The 26,782-nt window shown below is 42.8% G+C and overlaps 1 protein-coding gene across 2 annotated transcripts in view; it reads right to left on the reverse strand.

Annotated features, from left to right (window-relative positions):
• EPHA4 (EPH receptor A4) overlaps positions 1-26,524 on the reverse strand; it is a 140,097-nt gene extending 113,573 nt beyond the window's left edge. The window contains exons 1-3 of one of the 2 annotated variants that reach the window (XM_070618395.1): positions 24,975-26,524; positions 21,906-21,973; positions 17,145-17,808 (exon numbers count right to left, since the gene is read on the reverse strand). In XM_070618395.1, coding sequence (XP_070474496.1) covers positions 17,145-17,808; positions 21,906-21,973; positions 24,975-25,065 — 823 coding nt within the window. In that variant the 5' untranslated portion in view covers positions 25,066-26,524. The remainder of the gene's footprint in view (positions 1-17,144; positions 17,809-21,905; positions 21,974-24,974) is intronic. The other variant, XM_070618396.1, reaches the window with a different exon arrangement.
• Between the last annotated feature and the right edge of the window lie 258 nt (positions 26,525-26,782).

Below are 26,782 nucleotides of genomic sequence, written 5' to 3' on the forward strand. Positions count from 1 at the left end.
GCACAGGCATAGAAAGATAAATGAAACACGCTCTGAGACATGAAGACGGAAACCTTGATGCAAAGGCTAAGTCTTAATGATCTGCCAAATGTTCACATGTCTTTATAAAACAAAGAGAAAGGCATTTTTCATCTCCTGTGATGGAGTGAGTTGTGCCCCTCTCAAAATTTATAGGTTGAAGCCCAAAGCCCCAATGTGACTATATTAGGAGATAAGGTCTTTAGGGAGGTAATTAAGGCTAAATGAGGTCATGAGGGTGAGGCCCTAACCCCATAGGACAGGTGTCCTTATAAGACACATGCAGAGAGGAAAGGCCATGAGAGGACACAGTGAGAAGGCGACAGCCTACAAGCCAGGAAGAGAACCTTCACCAGAAACCAACCCTGAAGGCACCTTGATCTCAGACTTCTCGCCTCTAGAACTGTGAGAAATAAATTTCTGTTGTTTCAGCCACCGAGTCTGTGGTATTCTGTTATGGCAGCCCAAATAGACAAAGATATTTTCCAAAGAGTATCAAACAAAAACCTCTCAAAGGTTGTTTTTCTACAAAATCAAATTCAGCATGGAAAACCAAATAAAAATATGATCATCCTCCTTTCCTGGACCAGTGTCCTCATCCATTCATATATTCTACATTTAACAAGTATAAACTAAGCTAATCTTCCATCCTGCCATGCCAAACCCCCACCCCTTAAAAATTGCCTCATCCTCTAGGATTTCCTCAGTCTAAGAATGGAATCATCAAGCACTGATGGAACAAACCTAAAACTTACAAGTTATTCAAAACTTTCCCAGAGGAGAATGGGCACGGATGCTAGCTCGGGGCCAGTCTTCTTCAGCAAAAAGAGGAGGATTGGCAGCAGATGTTGGCTCAGGGCTGATCTTCCTCAAAAACAAACCAAAAAACCCCAAAACTTTCCCTTTCACACAGCCCCTAGATCCTATTAGCCACTGCACTCACTGGTGGGTTTCATGTCATATGCATTTTTGCCTCCCCATTGACTGGGCACAGCAGATGCTTAAGAAATGTTTACAGCTAAAATCAGCTGCTGTTCAATACTTGAATTTTCCGAAAACCTTCCTCCTCACCTCATCTCCAACAGGACTCTGCATTTCTGTCCTCCAGGTCTTCAGCTGAGCTTACATCGCTTATCACATATTACAAACATTTTTACAAAGGCGACCTGCTCCCCTAGGCTGCGAACTCTTTTGCAAAGGCGACAGTGCATAGAAAGGCATGGAGACTTCAGAATACAATGATGTGAACAGAAAGAGTCACAATACATCCAGGGATTCAAGCCTGGAGGAGGGGAACAAGCAGTCTACTGAAACCCCAGTGATTGCAATCAAGGGCCAAATTTGATCTCATGTCAGAAGGCTTAAACCGGGGAGGAGGCTTGGGTAGGTAAACTGGGGAGTAAGCTGGGGTATGCGGGACTTAGTTCCCTAAGGCCAGCTTCAAAGACATGCAGATGCTACTTGCCTTGGTTGCCCACATCTTTTCCGGGCTATCCTCCCTTTAGCACAATCAAGAAGTCAGGACGCTAAAATTCCAGACATCAGGAGCCAGTCCTTTTCAATTTATTAGATACTTTAGTAATTTGAGCCTCACTTTTCTCACCTGTAAGATGAGAAGCCTAATAAATAAAGGATTTCTAAGGTCCTTCCAGCTTGAACACTCTCCAACTCTTAAGAGAGCCGTCCCACTTGACTAAGCCACAGTATACAAAGAGGGTTTCCCTCTGCCTCTGTCAGCAACAGAACCACACAAGTCCATTTTGCCATCAGGCTGAGAAGGAAGGATAATGAGCTATCCAAGATGTTTCCATTGTTTATAGAACTATAAAGAAAGCTTTTGGAAGAGTAACTACTCAGCCTGGGCAAACACCTTATGTTTCTTATGTCTAACATTTGGGTATAGAAAACTAGTTTGCATGTTAAAGTAATTGCCATGTTAAAGTAATGACCTCCTTTATTAATTAGAGTTGTCTTGTAAGCAACAGAAAACTTGATTCTAAATGGTTTAGGCTAAAAAAAAATTTTTTTTTCAACTTACGTAATTTAATAATTCAGGATGTAACTGGTTTTAGGTGCTGAAAAGTGAGCCATTTTCACTGAAGCCACAAGGTAGCAACACAATGGAGGAAGGGGAGAACGGATGTGTGGATGCTAAAGCAATGGACACACACCACCATTTGCAATTCTTTACTCCATCTTTTTCCTGCCCCACTCATTACATGAATGAATTTCCTTCCAAATGGTTTCATGCCATTTCTTTCTTTTTTTTTTCCGTACACATTTGCAAATAAATATTCTACCTGAATCAGCTTAAAAGCACGTGCCCAACATTTAGACTATTAAAAGTTCACCCTCTTTTTTAGACTGATTTTCCTTCTAAACATCACTGAATTTATTGTACAGCATGTGAGAAACCAAAAAGTTGTCATTTGGTTAGGCTGTCCCCCTGTTAAGATGAGCTGACGCTCTGTCCTTTGTAACCTTGGGTCTATGCTTATGACCTCCCTCTCTGCTGTGATCCAGAGTCAAAATAAGAATAATTTGCTCAGTAACACACTCTATGACAAGGTCTTCAGCCTTAATAATTGCAAAGGCACACTTTGCTCGTTGCAAGGTCATTTGAAATAATACAAAGGACACCCAATGGCAGATGAGTGTTTGACAAATCTTGGAGTAAAATACAGGGCACTATTTACATAAGTCTATGACTCAGGCATTTTAAATATTCTTCTTACCTTGTAAGAATACAAGTCGGATGCCGAACTGCTAGTTGATTTGGGGAGAGTTTTCTCTCTTTCTAACAGTTCTTAGCCAGGAAAAGCATGGTCAAGAGTTGGCAGCTGTGGAGGCTGGAGTTAGTCTATCCAGTTTGAAATCTTCCTGCTAAGTCTTCCTGGCCTTAGGCACCTTTCCGTGCCTCAGCTTTCCAAACTGTAAAATGGGGATAATAACAGTCCCTGCCTCATAAGGCTGTTTTAGAGCTAAATAAATTAAAGCCAGGAGAGCACTTGGTTGATGGTCATTGTTACAGATGCTTTTATAAAATGCTAGTTGTTTCTTCAAAAACACATCCCCCATCTCCTTTACTTGGTGCCTATCAGGGAAACACAGGATATCAATTTTGAGATGCTATGGTGAACACACAGATTTAAGGAAAATAAAAATAGAGAGGTTGATAGCTGGGACTGTCTGAAGAGCTTCCCATCTTTCCTATGCTACAAGATTCTAGACGTAGATTACCTACCTGTGAGAAATAGGAAATATTTAGAACAGGGTACCAAATGCCCTACTATCTTAGGATCTTAGAGTTGTAAGGAAATCTTAGTTTGTCTCGTCTAGCAGTTAACAATTGAGATGAGTATTCACACCTGGCTGACCTGTCAGTGACTGGAGGAAGCCACAGGCATTTAGTGCCCGGGAACTACTCAGGACGCTAAATGCCTTGCAATGTGCATGCCCACCGTTCACAGGACAGACAGACAATGCATGGCAGAGTATTACTCAAGGAAGAATTGTCCTGCCAATACGACAATGATGCCCCTTTTGAGAAATACAGGGTCTCCAATCTCTTCCTGCAGGGAGATGGTTAGGTGCCCTGGGGTCATCCAGCCAGTGTGAACACCAGCTCCAAAGATGTGGGCTCATCATCTCAAGAGGCATCCCACTTCTACTCTTCTCTAGTTTAAAGTATTAGACAGTTCTTCCTCATATTGAGGCAATATCTGTCCTCTGTTCTTCATTCTGCCTGCTGTGGGTTACAGAATAATTTGAAATGAAAAATGAAACTTGCTGATCCTCAAAACCAATATAAAATATTTACAAATTATTATGTCAAAGTTGCTCTCTAAGGAGCACCAGATGTTTCTATAACAGTGGATCTGTCATTTCATGTTCTCTCTTTCTCTCCCAATAAAAAAGGAGAGCAAAGCATTTCAGCTCCGAGGGGCTGCAGGCATCCACATTCACTCTGCAGTGACATGCAGCTTTCCCTAATGGGATATTAAATACTTTCTCAACCAGATTCTCATTAACAACCAGACTCCTGATTAATGAGTAGCCCAATCATGACTATGCACTAACTCCAGGTTTAACGATCCTGCTACCTTTAGCTTATATGTCTAAGATCTACACAAGTAATGAGAAATCTCAATAACGTAATCATGGATGAGAACAATGTGGCATCTTTGCTTTTTACTCTAAAGTCAGCAGAGGCTAGAATTGCCCAAATCAAGGTTAGAGAACTTATCTAGTATGTTGGGCTTGAAAAGCCACTTATGTGATTTGAAAAGCAACTGAACAAGGTTCCAGAGCCAATTACTTTCTACAATGTTATTTAAAAAATGGAAAAATAAGCACCAGCCGGGTGGCGCAGTGGTTAAGTTCACACATTCCGCTTCTCGGCGGCCTGGGGTTCGCCCGTTCAGATCCCGGGTGCGGACATGGCACCGCTTGGCAAAAGCCATGCTGTGGTAGGCATCCCACGTATAAAGCAGAGGAAGATGGGCACGGATGTTAGCTCAGGGCCAGTCTTCCTCAGCAAAAAGGGGAGGATTGGCAGTAGTTAGCTCAGGGCTAATCTTCCTCAAAAAAAGAAAAGGAAAACATATCATAACTAATTTTAGAAATAGACTATAATATGAACACCTGCTAAGAATAGGAGAAGAGAAAGAGGAAAGGGATAGAGTTAGAAAGAGAGAAAAAAAGAGAGTATATAGGCTCACATCACTTAGATACTTATTAAAGATTCAAAATAAAATAAAAATTTCTACTTCTTACTGAGCGCTGAATAGATGCCACTTCCTAGGTGAGACTTACATACACTGTCTTATTTAATCCTAAGTATATGCATTACTCCCATATTACGGAGAGAAAACCAAAGCACTAAAGGTAAGCAACCAGCCCATAGTCACATTGTAAGTGACAAAGCCGAGATTAAAATGCAGTTCTTATTCCAAGACTCCAGCTCTTAATCACTATTTTCAATCAAGAAAGAGAATTCAAGAGACTATGTATCAAAATCCACTGCCACTGAATAGAGATTTTTTCCATAAATGCAAAGAGATCTTACAGTTTATTATCAAAAAAATCTACTAACATATTCAACCTCAAAAATACAAGTGAAAGAGGTCACATAACTACAAGAGATATTTGATTTAACAAAATTCATTCTATCTGAGTAATGTTCAAAAATTGGAAATATGATATTAAGAAAATATATCTCATAGCATACTTACATCATGCTCATTAAAATTGGGCATAAAGTAAAGATGCTCATAATCTATACTATTATTTATTACTGAAAATTCTGATGAATGTAAGAGAAAAATCAGAAATAAGAGGTCTAACTTTCGGAAAGAGGAAAAAATATATAATTGTTTGCGGTCAAAACTATTAGTTCTCTAGAAAACCATGGAGAATTAACTGAAAAGCTATTAGTATCCGTAAGACAGTTCAATAAAGAGATTAGATACAAGGTAAACATACAAAAATCAATAGCTTTCCTGTAGGCCAGTGATAGCCAGCTAGAAGATGTAATGGAAAATATTGGAAAAACTCAAAAGGTTTGTGTTTTTCAATCATTATCTGTAGTAGAAGCCAACAATGCTTTTTCAGGGGAGGGGTTCTTTTTAGTATATCTATTTTTTCAAGTTACAAAAATAGGTGTGATTTTTATACGGTCAGACATTACTTTTCTTAAATAAATGGCTTTATGTTTCTCTAGGAGAAGAAAAGAAAAGATGCGACAAGGAACTGAAAAGAAATTTCAGTACAACTGCTGAAATCATAGTGCTGGATTCTGGCCATGTCAAGTACCCATCTAAAAATTACAGAAATAGTTATAGCTACAACATTTTGTGAATGAGGATCCCAGAATCCTCCATGAGGGTTAAATTATGTTCTCGGGTTCATTTTAGCTAAGTAGGGTAGCTATTTTTGCCCTGTGGAGGATAACTTCCTAAAAGTAAGACCATCTGAGACCCTCAGGAGTTGTGTGTTTCAAATCTTTTTATAAATGCTTTTCATTTCATTCATGCAAAGATACGATTCTTGCTTTTCCATGAACATGAGTTCCTTTCCTAAAAAACCAAACAAAACACAACTTTCACATTGTTTTAATGTAGTTCTGCATTTGCCCTAATTTTAAACTCTAGGATACAGAGAGGCAGTTCCCAAAGAAAATGCTGTAAAAGGAAACCTGAATGTTCAAATATTACTTTCAGCTGCACTTCTTTGCTGGCACCTCATTAGAGACACAGGGTAACGAAATCTCAATTTTTCCCATTAGTTAATTAGCACCTTTGCATCTTAAGTACTGGAAGTATTACACTGTTAATTACCTACAAAGTCTGCTCTCAAAAATCTGTGGCTGCTTATACATTTTTTCTTATGCATAGGTTTACACAACACTTAAAGAAACAAATCTATAAAGTATTCTTCTCTATGCACAGGCAAAATGCGACCAAGTGGAGTGCTGGAATAGCTAAAGCTGAGTTCAGACAACTAGTGCCCTTGTATTGATCTCTTATTTCTCCCAACACTTTTCTTCTAATCCTCTCCATAATTACATGAACTGCTAGAGCTTTCCTGAAGCTGTCAATTCCTCTTGCATCCATTTTCAGATGGCCAGTGGAGAAGCCGTCTGGGCACTGGATCAAGCTGTCAATGTTCCACACTCAGAGCAAGCCTCTTTAAGTCTCCTGGTACATCTGTCAAGGACCTCCTGGGGTTCTTCAAAACTCTCCCCCTTGGAAGACAGCAAGAAGGGTGGAGGAGCCAGAAAGGTATTGATCCCTTCTTTTAACATGTTAATTTGCCTGGGGGCTGCTTCAGTCATTGCCAAGCTAGACACTTCAAAAGGAAACTGTGTTTCAAAGTGGAGATGTCTTTCTCAAACACTTAAAACGGAAAACAAATGAATCTAAGTATCAAGTTCACAGTGCAATGTGAAGGAGGTTGGCCAAACAGAAATGGGATAGCTAATGTATAGAATAAAGAAGCCTAAAACGAATTGATGGTGACGAGATGTTTGAAAGTTTGAAAGATAACTTTAAACTTCTAAAGCCTATATGTGCATCATAACCAATGAGGCAGTAGTCCATGGAGTTACATTAGTCTTGGGAGAAAAATTAAGACTGATATAATTAAACCGATGGAAAACATTAACAACATTTATATTGATGAATGCTTGGACATCTTCATAAATTATGAAAATGGAAAATCAAATTGATTGTTCGTTTAATTATACCTCTAACTGACTAGACACCATGAAGGCTAGATGGAAAAAAAAAAGCAACCGGAGGTAACAGCATCATTGTTAAAGTATCTTTGTCTATTGCCTTTGTTATCAGTTTATTATTTTATCGATGAAACATACAGTACAGATAAGACTACAAGACATAATTAAGGGCACAAAGATTACAAAGTATTATCACATTAAGTTTGTAAAATTAATTCATCAAAAGCGAAGCTTTGTTCATAGTTTTCAGGTCATGTATTTCTGGAGATATATTGTGAGTTGTCAATGTCGTTAACGGAAAGCCATATGAAAGAGACGGCTGTGCTCATAATGAAGGATCCACTGTGGAAAGCAGGAGCTGGAAACTTGGCGTCTTAAATCAGGGAAGTTCTTAAGGACAAAAGCCCATGAGAAAAGAATTCCTAACTGAGCTATGTCTTAACTGATCATGAGGTTGGCCCATATTTACCTGCCATGGTATTATGGGAGGAAATCAGCATTCTGTTAACCTCTGACCCCTCGGATCTGAAGCAGACAAAGGACCAATCTGGAGCCCTGGGAGAACATAGCCAAATGTCAAACAGCAGGGAAGCGATTGTTCCGGAAACATTTGGCCTGGGTGCAGCCAGCTTCATTGGGGTAAACTGCTATTCACAAAAACAAGCCATGAAGAGATAACGCCATAAAATATGAACAAAATAGAACCTTTTCTGCCTTGCTTCTAAATTGTTAGCTTTATGGGACTTCATGCTGAACGGTATGAAAAAAAATCCAATTTGCTTTGAAGCGCATTAGTCTGTCTAACATCCTAATTATTGTTTACATTGCCATTTGCCTTCTATTAAGAATTGAATAATTACCCAGCACTTCATAGTTTAAAAATACAAGCAAACAGGATTATCTGGGTAATTAAGAAACTGTACCATAGCTTTGTACTGCTGTGGAAAATATCTGTACACGTAGGGGAAATGATAATTATCAATCAACTTACTTCAAATGGTATTTTAAGGATTTTGAGCAATTTGAGATCTGTAACTTATTAAGAGAGGTTAGTAAGATCACCTTTGAGAAGTGTGGGTCTGTTTAAATCCATCCTTAGAAACAAGAGCCAGACAAGCAGCTGAATTTTCTCATCCACTAATGACACTAGCGAACACACCAAGTACAGAGCCTTCTGCTGTTCTTTAATCCTAATAATCCATCCCAAATGGACTTTGAACAGCATCATCAAACTTTGTCAGACCATTTGCTAAACCAAAGTCTTCCACATTTAGATGCTGTTTTAGCTGACCCTGCCTCCATTCAATTAGACTGCAAAGTCTGGCGATGCTGGTTTTCTGCCCTGTGAAATTAGCTTGAACTCAGAACTAATTGAACTTCAAAAACATTTCATGCCAAGTCCTCTTCTTCCAGTTTATGGAATACATATGATCATGGCCTTCTGAAGAATGTGCTGTTTTCAAGCAGAGAGTGAAGTTTTTTGGGTTAAATATGCAGCGTGCATGCATTTCCATTCTAGAGGAATCAAGCAAAGGTTAAAGTAAATTTGGAGACACTGGGTGAAATGGGAAGACAGGAATTCAAAGGGTGAATATGCATACAGAATAAGAAACAGAATTACAATCAATACACCTTTTAAAGAAATTTCTGTGGGATATAAGTGACAGTAGGGGACTTTGTGATTCTAGATATGAAGACTGATATATTCATTCACAGATGTAGAAACACAAATGAAAATACCAATGATTACTTGTCCATCATACGCTTGCAGTATCTACTTTTTGAAGGAATGAATGGATTCCAGCCCACGAATGACCTAAGGCCTATTTTCAGAACTTCCTGAAGTCTGACAATTCTTTCACAAAGAATTTTATCTTTTTACTTTACGATTTTTTAAGCCCTTTGTTGGGACACTTCTAAACATTCCTAGCATAATCTGAATAGTGCCATCTCCTCCCACCTCAGAAAGGACAGCAAGATTCCAGCTGAAGCTGTCACTAAACACACAGGCCAAGGGATTTACCAAAGCTAGGTCCCTTCCAAAGGTCAAAATAAAATGAGCAGCGGGAGCTTGGGTTGGTCTGCACGGGGCAGGGGCCCAGGAGTGACAACCAGCCACACTGGGGCGGGGGGAGTACACAAAAAGGGCCCTGTGCAGATAGTCCACTCTCTGCCTCCCACCTCCCATCTCTGGAAGCATTCAAATCAAAACCGAATTAATTTGCATGGTTTCTAAATCATTGGGTTCTGCATAAACAGAAGGAGATTTTGGCTGGAGTTTCCAAAGGAAGCCCTCATCGCCTGTGTGAAGGGGGGAAATGGGTGTGCTGTTTTGCATGAGGGCGCATACAGAATATGCAAATGAAGAATCTGCTGCCTGGAAAAGCAACCCTAGGCAGACAGCTGACGACCCGCATTCACCCACAAAACACTGGGTGCCTCCAAAGGGAGTTGTAAGCGGTACCAACAGGATTGTTTCCCAGGAAGCCGAATTAGACCCTGAATATTCATAAAATGTCCACTTAGTCATGGGACTATTTAATTACCCTCCAGATCTCGGAACCCAGTGACCTCACTTGCCCTTCTCCCCAAAACAGGGCAGGGGTACCAGCTGTAAGGAGATACAATGGGAAAGGTTTGATGCCCTAAGAGAAAAAGACAATCTCTCAGGGTCCAGGGGACAGCTGAGGCCTTCTTTAATCATTCCTTCTCACAAGCACAATAAAACTAAAAAGGGCACTGAGCCGTGTTATTGGACACAGATAAACAGTTTTTAAAAGGCCAAGAGCTATAAATTGCTGCCTAATTTTATAGAAACATCTAAAGGGTTGAATAAATAAAACGCCATTCTTCTAAGCTACCTATATCTCCCAGATTCTGGAACAGTTTTCAGAGCCTCTTAATTCATTTTAATTTTTCAAATGTCTGCAGCAGGCAGAAGCAAATTCAAAGTGCCTGCCAGGGAAACTCAAAGGCGCATAGACTGGTGCAAAGGTTCTCAAACTTTTGGTTTCGGAACCCCTTTACATTCTTAAAAATACTGAGGATGCTGGAGTGCTTCTGTTTATTCATGAGTTAAAGCTATCAATATTTACCATTGGAAGTTGAAACTGAGAAATTTTTAAAGTATTTATTTATTAATTCGTTTTAAAAATTCAATAATAGATCCATTATATGTTAACACAAATAACATAGTTTAATGAAAAAATATATTTCCCAAACAAAAGAAAATCTGTGAGAAGAGTACTGTATTTTATTTAATCAACTAATTAATTATTTTTGTAAATCTCTTTAATGCCTGGCTTAAGAGAGGACAGCTAGCTTCTTTGTATTCTTTTATATTCAATTTGATGAGATATCACATATCAGGTAGCTTCCAGAAAACTCCATTCATGATAAAAAGAGAGGGAAAGGGCAAATGACATCTCAGTATTACTAAGAAACTTTTGACCTTGTAGACCACATGAAAGGGTCTTGGGGAAGCCAGCTGGAACACACTTTGAGAACCACTGCACTAGTGCAATAACTTGGGGAACAGAGGATTTGATCAATGCAGACAAGACCAGCTATTTCATGCCGTCCCCTACCCCTGCTTCTGTGTCAGCATTGTCCCCCTCTAAAAACGAAAACTGAAACCCCTCTACCCTGGGCCTAAAGGAACTGCGTTCACTGTTGAACAGACACTAATCAAATAGCCCACCTTGTCACCATATTTCCATCTAACAACAATAAAATTAACAATAACCATTTCCATTTACTAAGCCCTTAATGATTCTAGGCACTACCCTAAACCCTTTGTTCTATACATACATGCTTATATATGTGTAGCATACATAGTAACATACTACTGACAACAATTTACAAGTGTGAACTGAGGTAAGGGAGGTTAAGTTAGCGCCCACGATCACACATCTGGTTAAGTAGCACAACTAGTAACTAAACTCCAGAGGCAAATTCCAAAGGCAGGCCTTAGTCATTGTGTACTAACAACCCTATGTTGTCTCATGTGCTACAGAGGTTTTTGAACATTCAGGCACAAAGATGATTCATAAACATGATGAAAATAGTTAAGACCCAACTGAAGTAGGGATTATAAACATGGACCCCATTAATACGTTAGTCATATGCAAAGATTTTGATATCTCATGTTGACTCCATGAAACATAACTTTGCCACATAAACGTTTAATATGAAACAGGCCACAATTCCTTATGCATTTATCTATTCATCCAATGAACATTTAATAAGACACCACTATGTTCCATAATCATTGCTGGCGTTGCTTGTCTGGTTATAATGGGATACACTCCTTTACTTACTTTCTCATGATAAAGAAGTTTTATTAAATTCCCTTGTCCAAGATAAGCCAGAAAAATAACAAAGCAATGTTAATCATTCAACTTTTAAACAAAAATGTACAAATACATTTACAAATTAGTGTTTATTTAAAAATATTACCAGGAAAAAGTAAGACAACCTTAAATATCTACCAATGAGGGAAAAATTAAATGAAGTTTGACATAGTCATACTGCAGAATAGTAATCATCAATTATGAAGAATGAAGAAAAGTTCTCTTTCTCTAATATGGAATGACGTCCATGGTAAATAGTCAAGCATCATAAAAACAAGATGACAGTTAAGAGGATGATTCTATTTCTGTTATTTTTTTTAAATACACGTATAAGATGCATTTACGTTACCTGCCAAACTGTAAAGAGTGGTAACTCATAAAATGTTGGAGTAAGACTTTGAAGCATGTAGTTTGTTGGTAATGTTAAATTCATCAATTAAAGGTCAAAAAAAACCCACTTAAGTAGTAAAGTTCAATGACGTGAAAGTCAAACTTATATCACGACCACCTCTGCACGGTAGTAACTGCAAAGCCACTTAATCAGTCTTTTTCCTAAAGACTTAAGTCTTAACAGAATAATTACATCTTAATTCAGTTTTGAAAGGTACAAGGAAACTCAGCTAGACTGAAAAAAGTCATCAAATCTTAAACACCATATTCAAAAATCCCTAACTGAGATAATTCCTATGTGATGCTTAGGTGAACCCAAAATAGAGACCATTGCATGATTCATACTCACAAAAGAAGCCCGGTCACACGAAGAAGGAGAAATAAAAAAGTATAACAGAAAAAGGACAATAATTAAAGCCCACTCTTCCCGTACATAAAGAAGTGTGTCTTTCAATGATCACAGCCACGCTTCAAAGCCGGAGATAAAAGCAGCCATGTGATTCAAGCAATTGATTCTTAAAGATATGATTCAAAGGCAGAAGAAAAATTTCAAAAGTGGAAAGGATATGAAGCAGCATCTCTCTGAACTAGATTTTAAATGCTTCCTTTCCAACATTTCTTTCTCCTGAGGTCCCTCTATAGTATACTAGGAAAACATAGTCACCTTTTCTTTTTTTTTTTCTTTTTAACACAGCTCTCTCCTTTTCAGAGCACACATTTGAAATATTTCTATTTTACAGCTATCAAAGCATCTCTATCTTGTTCTTTCTCAAAGGAGCTTTTAATAAGACACCTTTTGCTGACATGAAGGCGTCATATATGCAACTGTATATAATACAAGTCCTAGTCATATATGACCCCAATTTATAGCAAAACTGTATATTTCAGCAAGACTTGACACCACCTAGCTAAATTTTGTCACAGTTGTGATTGTTTGACTTTGAGTGACTCCATAAGAATATTTTCTTTTTACTAGTATTATTTTAAGATACACTCTCTGAAAACGTTGCTTATTAATATTTCACAAAGAGTAAATTTGTGACTTTCCTTTCATTTTTCACCTTTTTAATTAAGCAAAAAATAAGTTAATAATGAATCTTTTCCTCTCTTTCTTCTGCTTAATATTTCTGAGGTAATGAAAACAACCCTGTAAGACATCTGGAACGTTCCCTCCCTGGAGGGTATGTATGTATGTGTGTGGGGGGGTGGGGTCTGAGTTGGATTTGTTTCCTTTTTCATACAGTCCGAGCAGACCTCGTAACTAGACTAACCAGAACAGTTAGTCATCCTCAGCACCCAATCACTAGGCAAGGTCAAGCTGCTGCTCACGCCGGCCACACATGCCCCTGGAGAAGACGGAGTGGCTAACACTGTATCGTCCTGCCAAGCCTGAGCCAAATCATTTCAGAAAACGCTATTCAAGAGCAGAATGAACTTGCAGCTGCCTCAGAGGGCAAGCCTGCCGTCACCCTGCGCTCTTGACACTTTCGACGCAGCTCTTCAGCCTTCGCCTCCATTAGCATGTACCGCTTGGAGGTAAGAACTCCAAGAGGAAGTGTAGCTCTGTCCCCAAGGTCCCTTGAGGACTCCTGCAGATGACCAGGGTTAGATTCAAACAATAGCACAGCCCAGGCCCCCACCCGCCTTGGCCATTTTTGTCCAAGGATCCTTTGTCAAACGTTTAAGATCTTCATCAATCTTTGCCCTGACCTCCCAGACCCTAAGGAAGATGGATGAGGAAGTAGGTGACCTTTCACCTGTTCTTCTATTTGTCCTGCCACAGTCGACCCATTGAAAAGACAATTGGGGAGGAACCTGCTGCCAGCGTTCTGAAAACTTGCCAGTTTGCCTTTACAGCCCTCTCAAGTTTTCTTTACACCCTGGTCTTTCTTGTCCCACTCCCAAATCACTTTTCTCTCACTCAAAGGAAAGTTCTCTTTCCTACAGCGGACAAAGAAAAACGACACTCTCCAAATACCGTTTTCAATATGAAGTGCAAAATTGGACATTATTCTTTTTTAGGGCAAGGGCAATGTTCCCTATCTTTAGCCTTGACTTCCAAGAGTGGCAAGGAGATGGGCTTCCCTCTTACTGTTTCAATTCAACACTTTTTTTTTTTTTTTGAGGAAAATTAGCCCTGAGCTAACATCTGCTGCCAATCCTTCTCTTTCTGCTGAGGAAGACTGGGCTTCAGCTAACATCTGTGCCCATCTTCCTCTACTTTGTATGCGGGACGCCTACCACAGCATGGCTTGCCAAGTGGTGCCATGTCTGCGTCCGGGATCGAACCGGCGAACCCTGGCCTCCAAAGCGGAACATGCGGTGCACTTAACCACTGCGCCACCAAGCCAGCTCCTGTCAATTCAACACTCTTAAATGTCAACAGCTATGACCTTGGGAAGAGCAGAATGATAAAAGAAATGCTAGCATTAACATTGGCTTAATGCTCTACAATCTGCAAGGTGACTTTTACCCATCTCGCATCAGTGTTCTAAGTCTGTAAGCCAAGTACAATTATTATCAATCCATGTTATAGATGGATAGACCAAGGCACAGAGGACTTAAGAAACAAGTTCAAGGTCACACAGCTAAGTGACTAAATTGAGACACATTTCGTTGTCTTGATGTTTTTTCTGCTCTACTGGATGCTTCTCTGATACCCCAGGAATGATGTCAAGGATGGAGACAACCATTTTTGTTACTCCTAAGATTTGTACAGTCTTGAGTCATCTTTAAAAAATCTCACTCAAGTTTGGAATTTAAGGATCTTTTGTCATTCAAGTTGTTCCTTCCCCCCTAAATTCATCAGAAATTCTGACCTGTCGTATCAAAAACAAACAAGTACAGTGAAAGGTTTTGTGTACAAAGTGTCTTCTTGAAAGAGTTAATCATTTTACGAGTACCAAATGGAATACCTGGGTAGCAGGTGTAAAAACACTGAAGATTCTCTAAAATGACTCAATCGACCTTCTCCTTCCACTAAATATCTGGCCTTGTGTTGGGAACAGTTTGCTCAGAAATGGACTGGACCTAAAACATTGAGCCCCTCCCCTTCCATCAGCCACATGATTAACTGAATCCCCAAGATTATTTCCATAAAGCAAACCACTAAAATGTTCAATGGCCTTTACATTCACTTCCCCTTCCATCTTTTTCTCTTTTCCTTCTAATTTGGGTTGTAAAAATGTCAAGGAGTTTCACAGTGCAGCAATGAATGAGTTAGTGGGCTCTGTGACAATTGAAAATCAATGACATTAGATATAGAGAGATGTCCTAATGCCAGATGTGGGAAAATTTGAGCAGGAAATGGAAGACAATGGTGGGTTTTTAAAAAAATATATATGAGAACCTTGACATGTGAAGATGTGCAAGTCCTGTCTTACAAAAATCGAAAAAGCAGAATAATTTACTCTAAAATGTGATGCGGTGTCATTGCCCTGTTCATTTCACTGTTCCTGCTATGATTATTGTAATTTAGGTGCCAATAACAGTGCACTCAAACACTTTCTAATATTAATATCAGAATATCCTTCGAGGTTTCAGTTTAGTAGAGTTTGTCTAGCAGTTGCTAAGTCAAGACAAACAAAATGGCAAGAAAGGAATCTTTATAAAAAAATTTAAATTCCAACTTTTAAATCTTCAAATTTATACGTTTACCTTTTGACTCTAGGTCAACAGAAAAGGTTGCCAGCCTTTATTCTGTTTTATTTACAATGAAATTAAAAGACATTCACTGTTAGCTACTTCTAGAAGTAATTACAGCAAATCAAGAGTGGCACTTCAGAAAAGTATAAACTACGAAAGAAGAAATGCATAACTCTATGACACCCAATTATCAAAAATGCAATTTTCTTTAGGTTACAACTGTTGATTTCCAGTCAGTCAAGTGGATTGCCCCATGGTTAATCCCACCCTGTCATTAACATGGTTGAAATGCCAGACAAATTGTTTGGCAGTCAGTTATTTCAGGCTCTTTAATCACCAAATCAGGTGAACCATGGACCATCCAGTCTACAACTCAACAACCACCCTGAGAAAAACATTATTCTGCTCTGTTCCATAGATCGCACCAGAGTTACACTGTTTAGTAGTAATCATAATAAGATTGCTGGCAGCAGACTATTGACAACCACTAAAAATAAATACCAAGCAAAATAGAAACCTTGAACAACTGATTTTTTTTAAGCCTTAATCCACTCATGACATGAGCAATCCATATAAATATGGATTACTCTCATCCTTTACTCAGAAACAAAGCTGTTCTAAGAAAAAAATTTTACAAACTCCCCAGTATTCTGAAAGAAAGGGGACAGCAGGGAAAAAGGAATTGCATACACTGAACTTGAGGTGAGAAAAAGTCATCTTAATAATATGACAAACAGTAATTAACATGATAAAAAATATCTAGATCTCTTCCAAAACTCAATAACAAAAATGGATCACAATTTACTATTCCCTCTGACCACAGATCAAATAAGAAGACTCTTACTAACTCTTTGTCACCTCCTCAGGGAAATAAAGAGGTCTTTCATCAAGATTAATTTCACTTAGAGACGCTATCAATGGGTGCTTAGTGGAACAGAATGGACTCAAAACACTGTCATTCCACTTTGTTGAGTCATGTCTACACTGGTCCACCAGGCAGGGAAAACTGAACTGTCCTCACACAGCTCGATTTTAATCAGCTGGAGGGAACTGGAACAGCGCAATCCTAATTTCACATTTAAATCACTCACATACATATACATATGAGGAGAGATTTACCGTCCTTGCCATTTCACCAAGTCTATAGAGGGGAAAACTATGGTTTGAAAATGTGTGCGCTCTCTGTAAGCGAGGATCAATCAAGCCCAGTTCTTCAGCTTGTTCATTTACATTTGAGAGGACGCATCAAGCCAGTTCACATCTAAGTGCCTGTTAGCAAATGTGTTTGGCCTTCTGCTGATTACAGCAGCATCATTTATTTCGTTGGTGTTAGAAAAGTCTTAGCCTTGCCACCTGGAGCTATAGCACTTACTCATTAGACCCCTCTGTCCCACCACATCCCACAGGGGCTGCTAATTACTGGCTTTACTCCATTTAGTCTCATCTCTGATTTAATTACGTGCACTAAGCCCTAATGAAAAGTACAATATGGCTCCTCTTACCTTGGCATTCTCCATTCCGCTCTTCATGCCCAGCATTGCACAGGCAGTTGCCAATGGGTACCAGCCATTCACCATCTGCCCCACAGTACATTTTTGGCACATCCTTCTCTTCTGAGTTGTTGACACAGGAGCCTCGGACTTCCACCAGGGAAGACGTATCGGCCCCTGTGATGGTGTCTGGAAACTGGGCCAGATTGCGAACCGTGAGCGGGCACTTCTTATAGAAAACGCGGACCGATACCAGGGCAATGCAGGCCCCCACATCCTGAAAAGCCAGATAAAACCCCTTTTTGCTCAGCGGCCCTACATCCCGGATCTCCGTGTTCAGCTTCATGATTCTGTCGCCAATGTCCACTTGGGTGAAGCTCTCGTCGGCAGCGATGGTGTCAATCTTGGCAAACTGGCTCTCTCGGATGAAACGCTCTTTGTCGTTGTCTGATTCATAATAATACAGGTTAAACGTCTCCTTGCAGGTCCCCATGACGCCCGGAAGACTATTGCAGTCCCTCAAGGTGAACTTAATCTCAATGTACACCCTCTGAGCCCCTTCTCGGGTGATCCAGTCAGTTCGTAGCCAGTTATTCTGGCTGGGTTCCATCACGTTGCACACTTGGTAGGTTCGGATTGGCGTATTTTTTTCATCCATAATACTCACTTCCTCCCACTGCAAAGAGCCAAAGGAAATGTATCAATCACGAGATTTCGTCATACAGTGATTTGTCAAGCCTATTTTGCTCTCATAGGACACCAGTGATTTTTAGTTTCAATAAGAAAGGAAACTACCGGGCACCAGCCCTCACTGATAAAGCATCTTATGTGAGATAAAACAATATTTTATTGGGAAGTGTTTTTTTTTTTTTTTTTTTAATGTTTCATCCTTTTGCCTAAAATCCAAAGGCATTGGTGGATTTATTGCTTATGAGCTCTCAGCAGTTCTTTGCGGTGGTCTAACAACCTCAAATTCACCTCTTACAACAGCTACAATTTCAAGTGGCAACAGTTCAAATTTACTCATAAATGAAAAACTTGTATGTGTACTGTTTCAACAACTGAGCAGAGACCTGCAAATTAAGAGCAGGAAGAGTAGCGCTTGCCAAAGGAAGACAATTATCAGTTAATTAGTGGTGCTCCTGTCAGAACTTTGCTCTCTAATACCTAAAAAAATGTCAGTCGATTTTTTTTGGCACCATCACTACCTTTTAAAGGAAAATGAAAATCTCACCATTCTGGTTTCAGTAATCCTGGGAAGATAGAGCGTAAATTTTACAGTTGGGTTTCTCAAGTACACTGAATTTATAATGGTGGAACACTTTTCAAAAGCATGTATTCATTTAAAAAGCTTGTACCTTGTTCTTATTTTTAAACCATAGATACATAAGTAGACATGAATGCATACATGCTTTGCTTCTAAGCAAAGTGGTATTTATCATCGAAAGCCCAAGAAAATTAAAGGAGGATGGTAGAGTTTTTTTGCAATCTACTTTCTGACATAAAGATTTTAAGGGTGAGACAATCAGAGTTCAGCACAATTTACTGTAACTACAGGTGTGGTTCCACTCTCGCCATACTCTTTCAAGTAATCCTAAAAGCAGCAAGACGGTTTGGGGGCTCCCTATGAGGTTGCCAGTGAGCCTCCAATTCTTCATTAATACCTGCAGTAGTGCATTTATATAGATCTGGTGTCAACAAGCCTCAGTATCTGACACATGAATATAATTAAAAGAAAAAAGCATAGTTTAAAAAAATTTGTATTCTATAATAGCTCAGCTTAAAGCTTCATTCAATCCAATGAAGTACATAGAATCATAACGTATCTTTTAACGGGTTTTCCGTCTGTGCATTGGAAAACTATTAATGGATGGAAATGTGACTATGTGGAAGACCATAATGCATAAAATTCCGCATCCCTTTTATCTGCCACCATTATGAAAGTTGGAACTGGGAGGGATAAGTGCCCTGTGGTGATTAAAATTTCTTTTCATCCACTAAGCAATAAATCACCAGTAATTTACGTATTTGGGGAAATTCATGTAAATCCAAAAATAGATCCCCACCTTCAAAAAACCCCTACTCAGCATGCTTCTCATCTCAGAACAAAGAGTATGGAAAATCACATTTATCAATGTAAATGAAAGCACATAGGGATATCTCCACAGGGTTCATACAGGGTAATTCAGGTCTGAAGTGAATTTTCCAGCCTGAACGTAATTGTCTACACACATTGATCAATTCGCCAGAACAATGGCAAGTCTCCCCTTAGTTTTGTATTTCACCATCAGTGTCAGAAACTCAATATACTCCTCTAAAGGAACACTGCTAAGAAACTGGGCTTTTGCTACAATGTTGCCATCAGGCGTCATCACTTTCCATTATTTTCATGTTCTGCTTACTTGTTCTGACGGAAAAAAAGAGAACAGCGAGTTGTCTCTGACTATATTTCATTTTGCCTCGGTGGTATTGTCAAAAGTTTCTTTTTCTTTTTAAAAATAACAACAAATAAATGTCATTATTGGACAAAACTGTAATTCCAAGTTTCCAGCCAAAAAAGAGGGGAACCGTTCTAAGTAGAGATTTCAGAATAATCAAAAGACTTAGATATGCTTTTTCTCTCAGCTGGAAGGAACTTTTTAAAGCCAATTCATTTCTCCTTGGTAGATACGCAATTCATCGCTTCATTCTAAGCCTGAAAAAGTCTTCTTCAGTTTCATCACCTAGAGATTAATTAAACTTTATGATTTGGCACATAATTTCTCAATGGCTACTATGTATTTTTTGGAATGACAAATTCTATTATACACAAATAAAATTTCATTTCTAACCCCTCCCAATAATACTTAAAATGTTACACATGTAATATGTAAGAAAAGGAACAAACAACATTCTACATTCAGAAGTCTACATTCAGCCAGCAAAAAGTTCTGGGCTGTATACAACCAGCTATGCAGAGAATGTTTTTAAGAGACTTTGAGACAGCCAAAAGAAGTTCTGTGTCTACAAAAAGGAACCAGGCGCTCTTTCAGCAGTTGTGGGAAGGCAGGGGGAAAGATGTCTGCAGGATATTAAATTGCAATAAAAGCTTTCCAGAAACTAGATAGACCATAGACTATACTAAAAAATGTGTCACTCCTTGCTTTTAAATAGGTCACATGGATATTTAGTGTAACAAGTCAGGTGCAAAATCATACTAGATGCATTCTCTCTTCAAACTTGAGAGCAGCCAGTAAGAAAAATCAGACATTAAATTTTTTAATGCAAGTACTGATACCTTCTATCCTCAATTTTGCTCGCAGTTCTAATACATTCAACCCACAGAGCAATAGCCCTGGTGTAGCATGGGAATGCTTCCCTGAATCAGTGACCTTTCCAGGGTATAGGATTAACAAGAGTCTGACTCTCACAAGATAAAGCTGTACCTTTCTTCGCATTCAAAGGATGAGGGCAATTGCCTGCAATCAGTGGTGAATACAGCCTGTCTACACAGCCAGAGGCCTGCCAATCACTCTCCCTCCTTTTAAAAAAATGGTTTTGAGGGCAGACTAGAATTTTTCAGCAGGGACTCAACCAACTGCATTCAAGTTCAGGCTGAAAACAGAAAGGCAGGGCAATCTCTGTTTTATTTCCAATAGATTATAGAACCTGCTTTGGAAAAAGCCTAAAATTCTCCATTTTCATGACTGCTTCCTTGCCTTGTCTTAAATTTGAAACTAGTCTTCTGTAACAGTTTCTATGAATCTTTAGTTTTTAATCCTTTATTGTTTATGCAACAGACCATACTGGGAGCTGGCAGTACAATTTTTGCCTGGGAAAAGACTCCTGATTTTTCATCCCGTTGTTTTTAATCAATTGACTCAGTGATAGATTATGAAGCAAAGGTAGGATGATATGCTTAATTTTTAAAGGATTTGAGAGTGATTCCAATTTGGCAGAAATCAAAGTTACATGTTGTACTGATTTCTTTCCCAAACTGATTCATTCTGACCTGTTATTAAGAGGGGGAGGGTGGGGTAGCCAAATGGGGCCATTGACCTAAATCTACTCTCTGAATCTCTGATGGAGGCAGCGATGGAAAATTCGAGAAGAAATGAAAAGCGATGAGCTCTCTCATACTTTATAATCCAGTCTCCCGGATCCCCAAAGAACCAAGATTCCAAATACTTAAACTTTTCCCATTGAGCACCAACAATACTCAAGCTTGGGGGACTTTCTGCATATATCGTGCGCCTGGCACAAGTTCCTATAAGGCTTTCACTCAGCATGCATGAGAACCGCAGGTGATTTAAGGTTGTCCTGAGCCCGCACTTCTTATACACAGAACCAAACCTGTGCCTGTTGCAATTAGAAATGTTTCTTCCCTAGTATCTCTATTTATTCATTTACCTCATCTGGAAACAGAACAATTGCTCTGAAATTAACCCTGTCAGGACTTCAATGGCCCTCACAGTAATAGGCATAAATTCTAATTTGGGCCCCAGCTCATATTTCCTGTCGGTATTTTAGTTTTTTAATAGGCATTGAGTCTATGCCTCCACCAATCTCCTAATTTTGAAACCCCTCTCTGCCCTTTTGGTTTCTAGTTCTTCCATGGCACAGCTATCCAAAGGGAGTATAGGATTTCTCCAACAAAGCGTAATTCACTTCCTAGGCCATGGCGGGAATCTGACCCCTTCACCACAATCAACAAGAATCAAGCCATTAGGACTCTCAGAAAGTTGCTAATCACTCCATTTTACCCTTTGGATCAGAAAGCGACTCGGAACTTACCCCTCCTTCCAGAGGGCTTGCAATCCACCCAAGTTCTCCCTGAACGGATCTGGAATCCAACAAGGTAACTACAAGAAAACAAAGAAAAATAGATTAATTTCCAATTGCAAAAAGCCAATAGTACGAAAACCATTTGCCTGAGCGTTTCCATATGTGCCCAGGGTGCGCATATCCAACTCTGATCAGAAACTAAACTTGGTCTCACTTATGTAAATAATCATTACTCACTTGATCTTCTCCCCTCTTTAAATCTGCAGGTTCTTATTTATTTAACTTGCTTAGCATTTAAAATTCCATCCCAGGGCTCAGTTGATTCATTTTCTAAAAGGGACGACTAAGGAATCTCAAGTACAATTCAGAAAAATAAATAGATCTATGGTAGAGTAGTTACACTCCAGAGCAAAATCTGCATTCATCTCTGTCTGCTATCTCCTAGAGTTATTTGTTTTTGCAAGTTTCAGATGACCACATAACTCATCATCATGGTGACAGAGCCACAAGTGAATTCTAGCAGAGAGGACTCAGAGTCATGAAAAGCCTCCCCCCTCCCACATTTTTTCCCCCTCCGCCAGCAAAGAAATAGGCCCTGGATGTGGTATGAGCTGCTTTTTTAAATATCAAAGTTTCAGAAACCGAGAATGGCAGACGCCTAGACTTAGGTACAAATGGACTGAAGTATTCTCTTTCCCAGGTCTTTTTGAGGACAATCGGAGACCCGTCCTCCGCCCAGGAGGAAATCACTCGTTTGAATTTCAGGTATGGAGTGCTGGTTGAGACTGCTAGCATGCTTCTGCCCCACCTAAGAGTACGCGTCCAAGCTTAGGGGGACTCGGAGGGCGGCGACAGAGCTGCTTATCCCGCCCAGGCAGCAACAGTCCTAGGCACGGGGACATTGAAAAGCACGCAGTGAATTCCTAACCTCTCGTATTCGCTTTCCCACAGAGATCTGCAGGTCTGAGGGTCGAAAGGCCCATCTCAAAGGAACCACTGGGTTATTAATTTGATCAGCGAGGCTGGCTCTTCAGCGGGGGGAGGGGTGGGAATGGGAGGCCTTCATCTTTGCTCCTGCGCACCCCAACCCTCAATGTCACCCCCAGACCCCTGAATTCTGCCCACTTCCCCTCATTTCACCCCGAAGTCAAAGGAGTTCAAACCAGGCTCTTGCTCCTGGTTTTACCGAGAAGCCTGAATTCCTGGGGTCTGTTAATTATTTTAAAATGTGGACTCTTCCCGGGGTCTCTCCCGCCCGGAGTTGCGTCCCCTCCCCATTCTCTCTTCTCGGTCCCTAGAGAAAAGCCCGCTACATCCATTTGGATTTATGTAAGGTGGATTAGGGACACAAAGGGAACAATAAGACCCAATTTACAAAAAAAGGGAGGGAGTAGAAAGGGAGGGTAAAAGGGAGAAAAGGCAACGTGATGGGAATAAAAAGCAACAAAATGAATTAATTTTTAAGGGGGAGGAGGGGTCGGAGAGGGGGGCAGACTCCCCCTCCCCCACTTTCCACATCAGCCTACGGCTCCATCAGCACCTTTTTGTGCCTGGGGCTCCCAAGTTTCGGTTGCCAAAAAAAAAAAAAACGCAAGGAAAGGGTAGAAAGAAAGAAACCTCCTCTGTGTCTGGTGCGAGAAGTCTTGGGGGCGTCCTAATTAAGTGTGCGAAGCAGTCAGGAGAACGCGGGGGCCACGACTCCGCGCAGAGAAATGACCCTATGGACTGAGGGGCGGCAGGGGCCGAGATAGCACCAGAAGCTACGTCGGAAGGAGGGAGGAGACGGAGAGGGTAAGAGCGCGCCCCTTTTTTCCCAAGCAGTGTCGGCTGGCAGGTGTGTGACTCTCTCGGAGCCTCCGTCTGGCGAGCTCTGGGTACCGGCTGACCAGCCAAGGCTAAGTTGGTTTTTGGCTCCCTCCTTCGGAACAGGGAAAATGATAGATTGCACAAGGATGGATGGACGGATCCTGGAGAGACGGACGGATGAATAGATGGATGGATGGATGGATGGGGGAGGGGGCGTGTGAAAAAGTCGGAGAGACGGATGCAAGGCTAGATGCAGGCGGGCTCGAGCACGAGCATTCGCCGGAATGTACGCGCACACGATCAGGGCACTCACGCACAGGCACACAATCGTCCGCGCCCACGCGGGCACCCGCGCACCCACATACACGCATTTGCGCGCGCGCGCATACGCACACAGACCCACACGCACACATACACACGCACACACTCAACTCGCCTTTCTCTGTGATCATCAGCAACTAAATGATCAACCCCCACCTCCCCGACACAGACACACACACAACCCTTCTAGAACGTCCAAACAGGCGCGCAGAAAACTGAGCACTGAGACGAGTCCAGTCGGTCCCTCTCGTTCCTTGCAAACTAGCAAAGCTCGAGTATGTTCAACTTGCCGGCGGGCTCCCCAGGTCTGCGGGGTGATCTGAGGAGCCTGGGTCCCCTAGGCCGGGGATCGCACCCCCGGGACGCGGAGCCCGGCGGGGAGAAAGGTGTCTGACGCCGAGTGCTAGAAATCAGGTCACTGGCGAGCGGCGCCACAACCGCTGCGCCACGGAGGCCCCGCAGCGGGTCCGGGGAAGCGCAGTGCTCGGGAAACTTTGCAGAAACCAGAGCTCGCAAGGCTTTCGCAAGAGCCCGGGAGCAAAAGCCCTCATCGCGCTCCAGGCTTCCGTTTCCCCCTCGACCGGGGCTGGGTGGGGGATTGGTGGTAGGGAGGACCAGGTCCACAGAATTTTTCGGTTTTAATCCTGGCGCTGATCCCGTGCATCCCCTCGGGGCGCCTCGAGCTGGCCTCGCCGGCGGATGCTGATAAACTTTGTCCTTTCGCTGCAAACTTGGGCAACCCCGCAGCCCGCACGGGTCATCGCCCCAAGGCAGACTGGCCAGCCGCTCCCCGCCTCCCCTTTGCTGACCCCCTCGGCCCTGCCCCTTTCTCGGGGCGCACCGCTCACGCCGGGATCCCCCCACATCTGCTGGCCTCGCGTTCCCGGGGAACAGTCAGTCGCGGATCGTCCGCTCTCTGTCCCCGACCGCAGAAAGGCCCCCCGCTCCTACCTTCATTCGCGGGGTACACCCTGGAACCGGTGACAGCGTCGCAAATCCCAAAGAGAAACGAAAAGAGGAGGAAATAGAAAATCCCAGCCATGATTCGCCGGTGCCAACGCTGCTCCTGCCGCTTCTATCCCAGTGGAATAAATGCTTAAGTTAGGAGTGCAGCAGGCTGAAGACATTGCCAAGGGGGTGGGCCCAGCCAGTGACGTGCACCCGCCAGTCTGGGGCATGCAGCCAATGGTGGCTCACACGGGGCGGCCCGGCCCCGCCCCTAGCAAGCGGAGCCCGCCTTGAGGCCCCGCCCCCTCCGGGCCCCACGGGGCGCGAGGTCTCCCGGGGTTTGAAGGGGCGAGCTCTGCAGGGTCCCAGCCCCCGCCAGACCGAGGCAGCGAGGTCCCCAGACGCCACCTCAGGGGTCCAGCCCCCGGGCGGTGGAGGGAGCTTCGAAAGACTGAGTTGATTGCGAGGGAGCCCGAGGAAAGATTGGCAGCACCCTCTTCCCCCCATGGGCGGTTTGAGATGGAGGAAAAGGCTCTTTTATCGCAATAAAATAAGTATAAAGTTAACCTGCTTCTTAGCTGTTGCTTTTTGCTGAGGTTCGCGTCGCGCGCGCTCCCCGGCTGGGGCTGCACCCTCACTCCTGCGCGCGGCCTCAGCCCCCCACAGCTACCTTGCCCTGTTTGGTGTCTTTGTGGCGCATCTCCACATGAAATGTTCTTTGGGGGGAGTTTTGTGGCTTGGTTACTCTTTTCTTCCCAGGCTCTCCAACTGCCTGGAGAGCGAGGACCTCATCGGTCCCCGACGTCGAGTGCAGCGCCTGGCCGGAAGCAGGGGCTCAGTCTCTGTCCCCAGAGACTGAACGAATGACTTTCCAGCAATCGAGAAGCCCCCTCTGAGCTCATCCCGGCGCTCACGCCGTGGGTCTCGTCCCAGCCCCAGCACAGTACTCCCCACTGCGGCGAGACGCCCCGAGATGGCCTTGGCTGCGGGGAAGCAACTGTGTCTTTCCCGGGGGGAATCCCTGGAACCGGGCCCAGCAAGTCCAGGCTCGGGGGGAGAAGCGAAGAGCTCAAGTGCGAGTGCGGGGACCTGCGGCTGCACAGACATCACCGTGGGACCTCGGAGGCGCCGGGAGCGGTTGCTGCAGCTCTGCGCTCCGACCGCTCCCCTGCGCGGGTCCCCACAGCTCTCGCCGCCCCCGGAGATGGTGGTGGGAGACAGGACCCCCAGGAATCCTCGCAGCTGCCTCTGCCGAGGCGCCGCGGGTGTCCCTGCCGACCTCCTGGGGACGCAGGCACCACTGGTCTGTCCCCCGATGCCCCGGCCGCCGGTGCAGCCACCTGAGCGCCGGCCGGCGACGGCAACGCAGCCGACAGCCCGGGGGACCGGCCCCTGACGCATCCCGGTACATTTCTCCGGAAGTTTGAAGGGGCCCCGATTGCTGACGAGGCCTCCCACCTGTCCTCCTCCCAGGCTGCCAGGCTGCCCCTCCTCTGTCTCCCTCCAGGGTAGGGCCGGGTTTTTCTCCCGAGCCTGGGTCCCAGCGGGAGGGCGACAGCGAGGAGGTGGAAGCTCCCTTCCCGCTCCGGCAGTGGCTCTTCGTGAACCAACCGCGCCACCTGCCGGCCAGAGGCGGCAGCGCGCGGCCCCCGCGGAAAGGCGAGCGGACAAAGACAGCCGGGAGCGACCCGCAGGGAGGAGGTGTGTCCGTGGGTGTCTTTCCATCCACCTGCCTGCGTCCGGCGCACCCACGCCACCCCCGCGGCGTGGCGGCGGGAGGCGGTGGAGAGGACCCGGGAGTCTTGTTGCGC

Source organism: Equus przewalskii, chromosome 5 (assembly GCF_037783145.1).
Source record: "Equus przewalskii isolate Varuska chromosome 5, EquPr2, whole genome shotgun sequence".
NCBI lineage: Eukaryota > Metazoa > Chordata > Mammalia > Perissodactyla > Equidae > Equus > Equus przewalskii.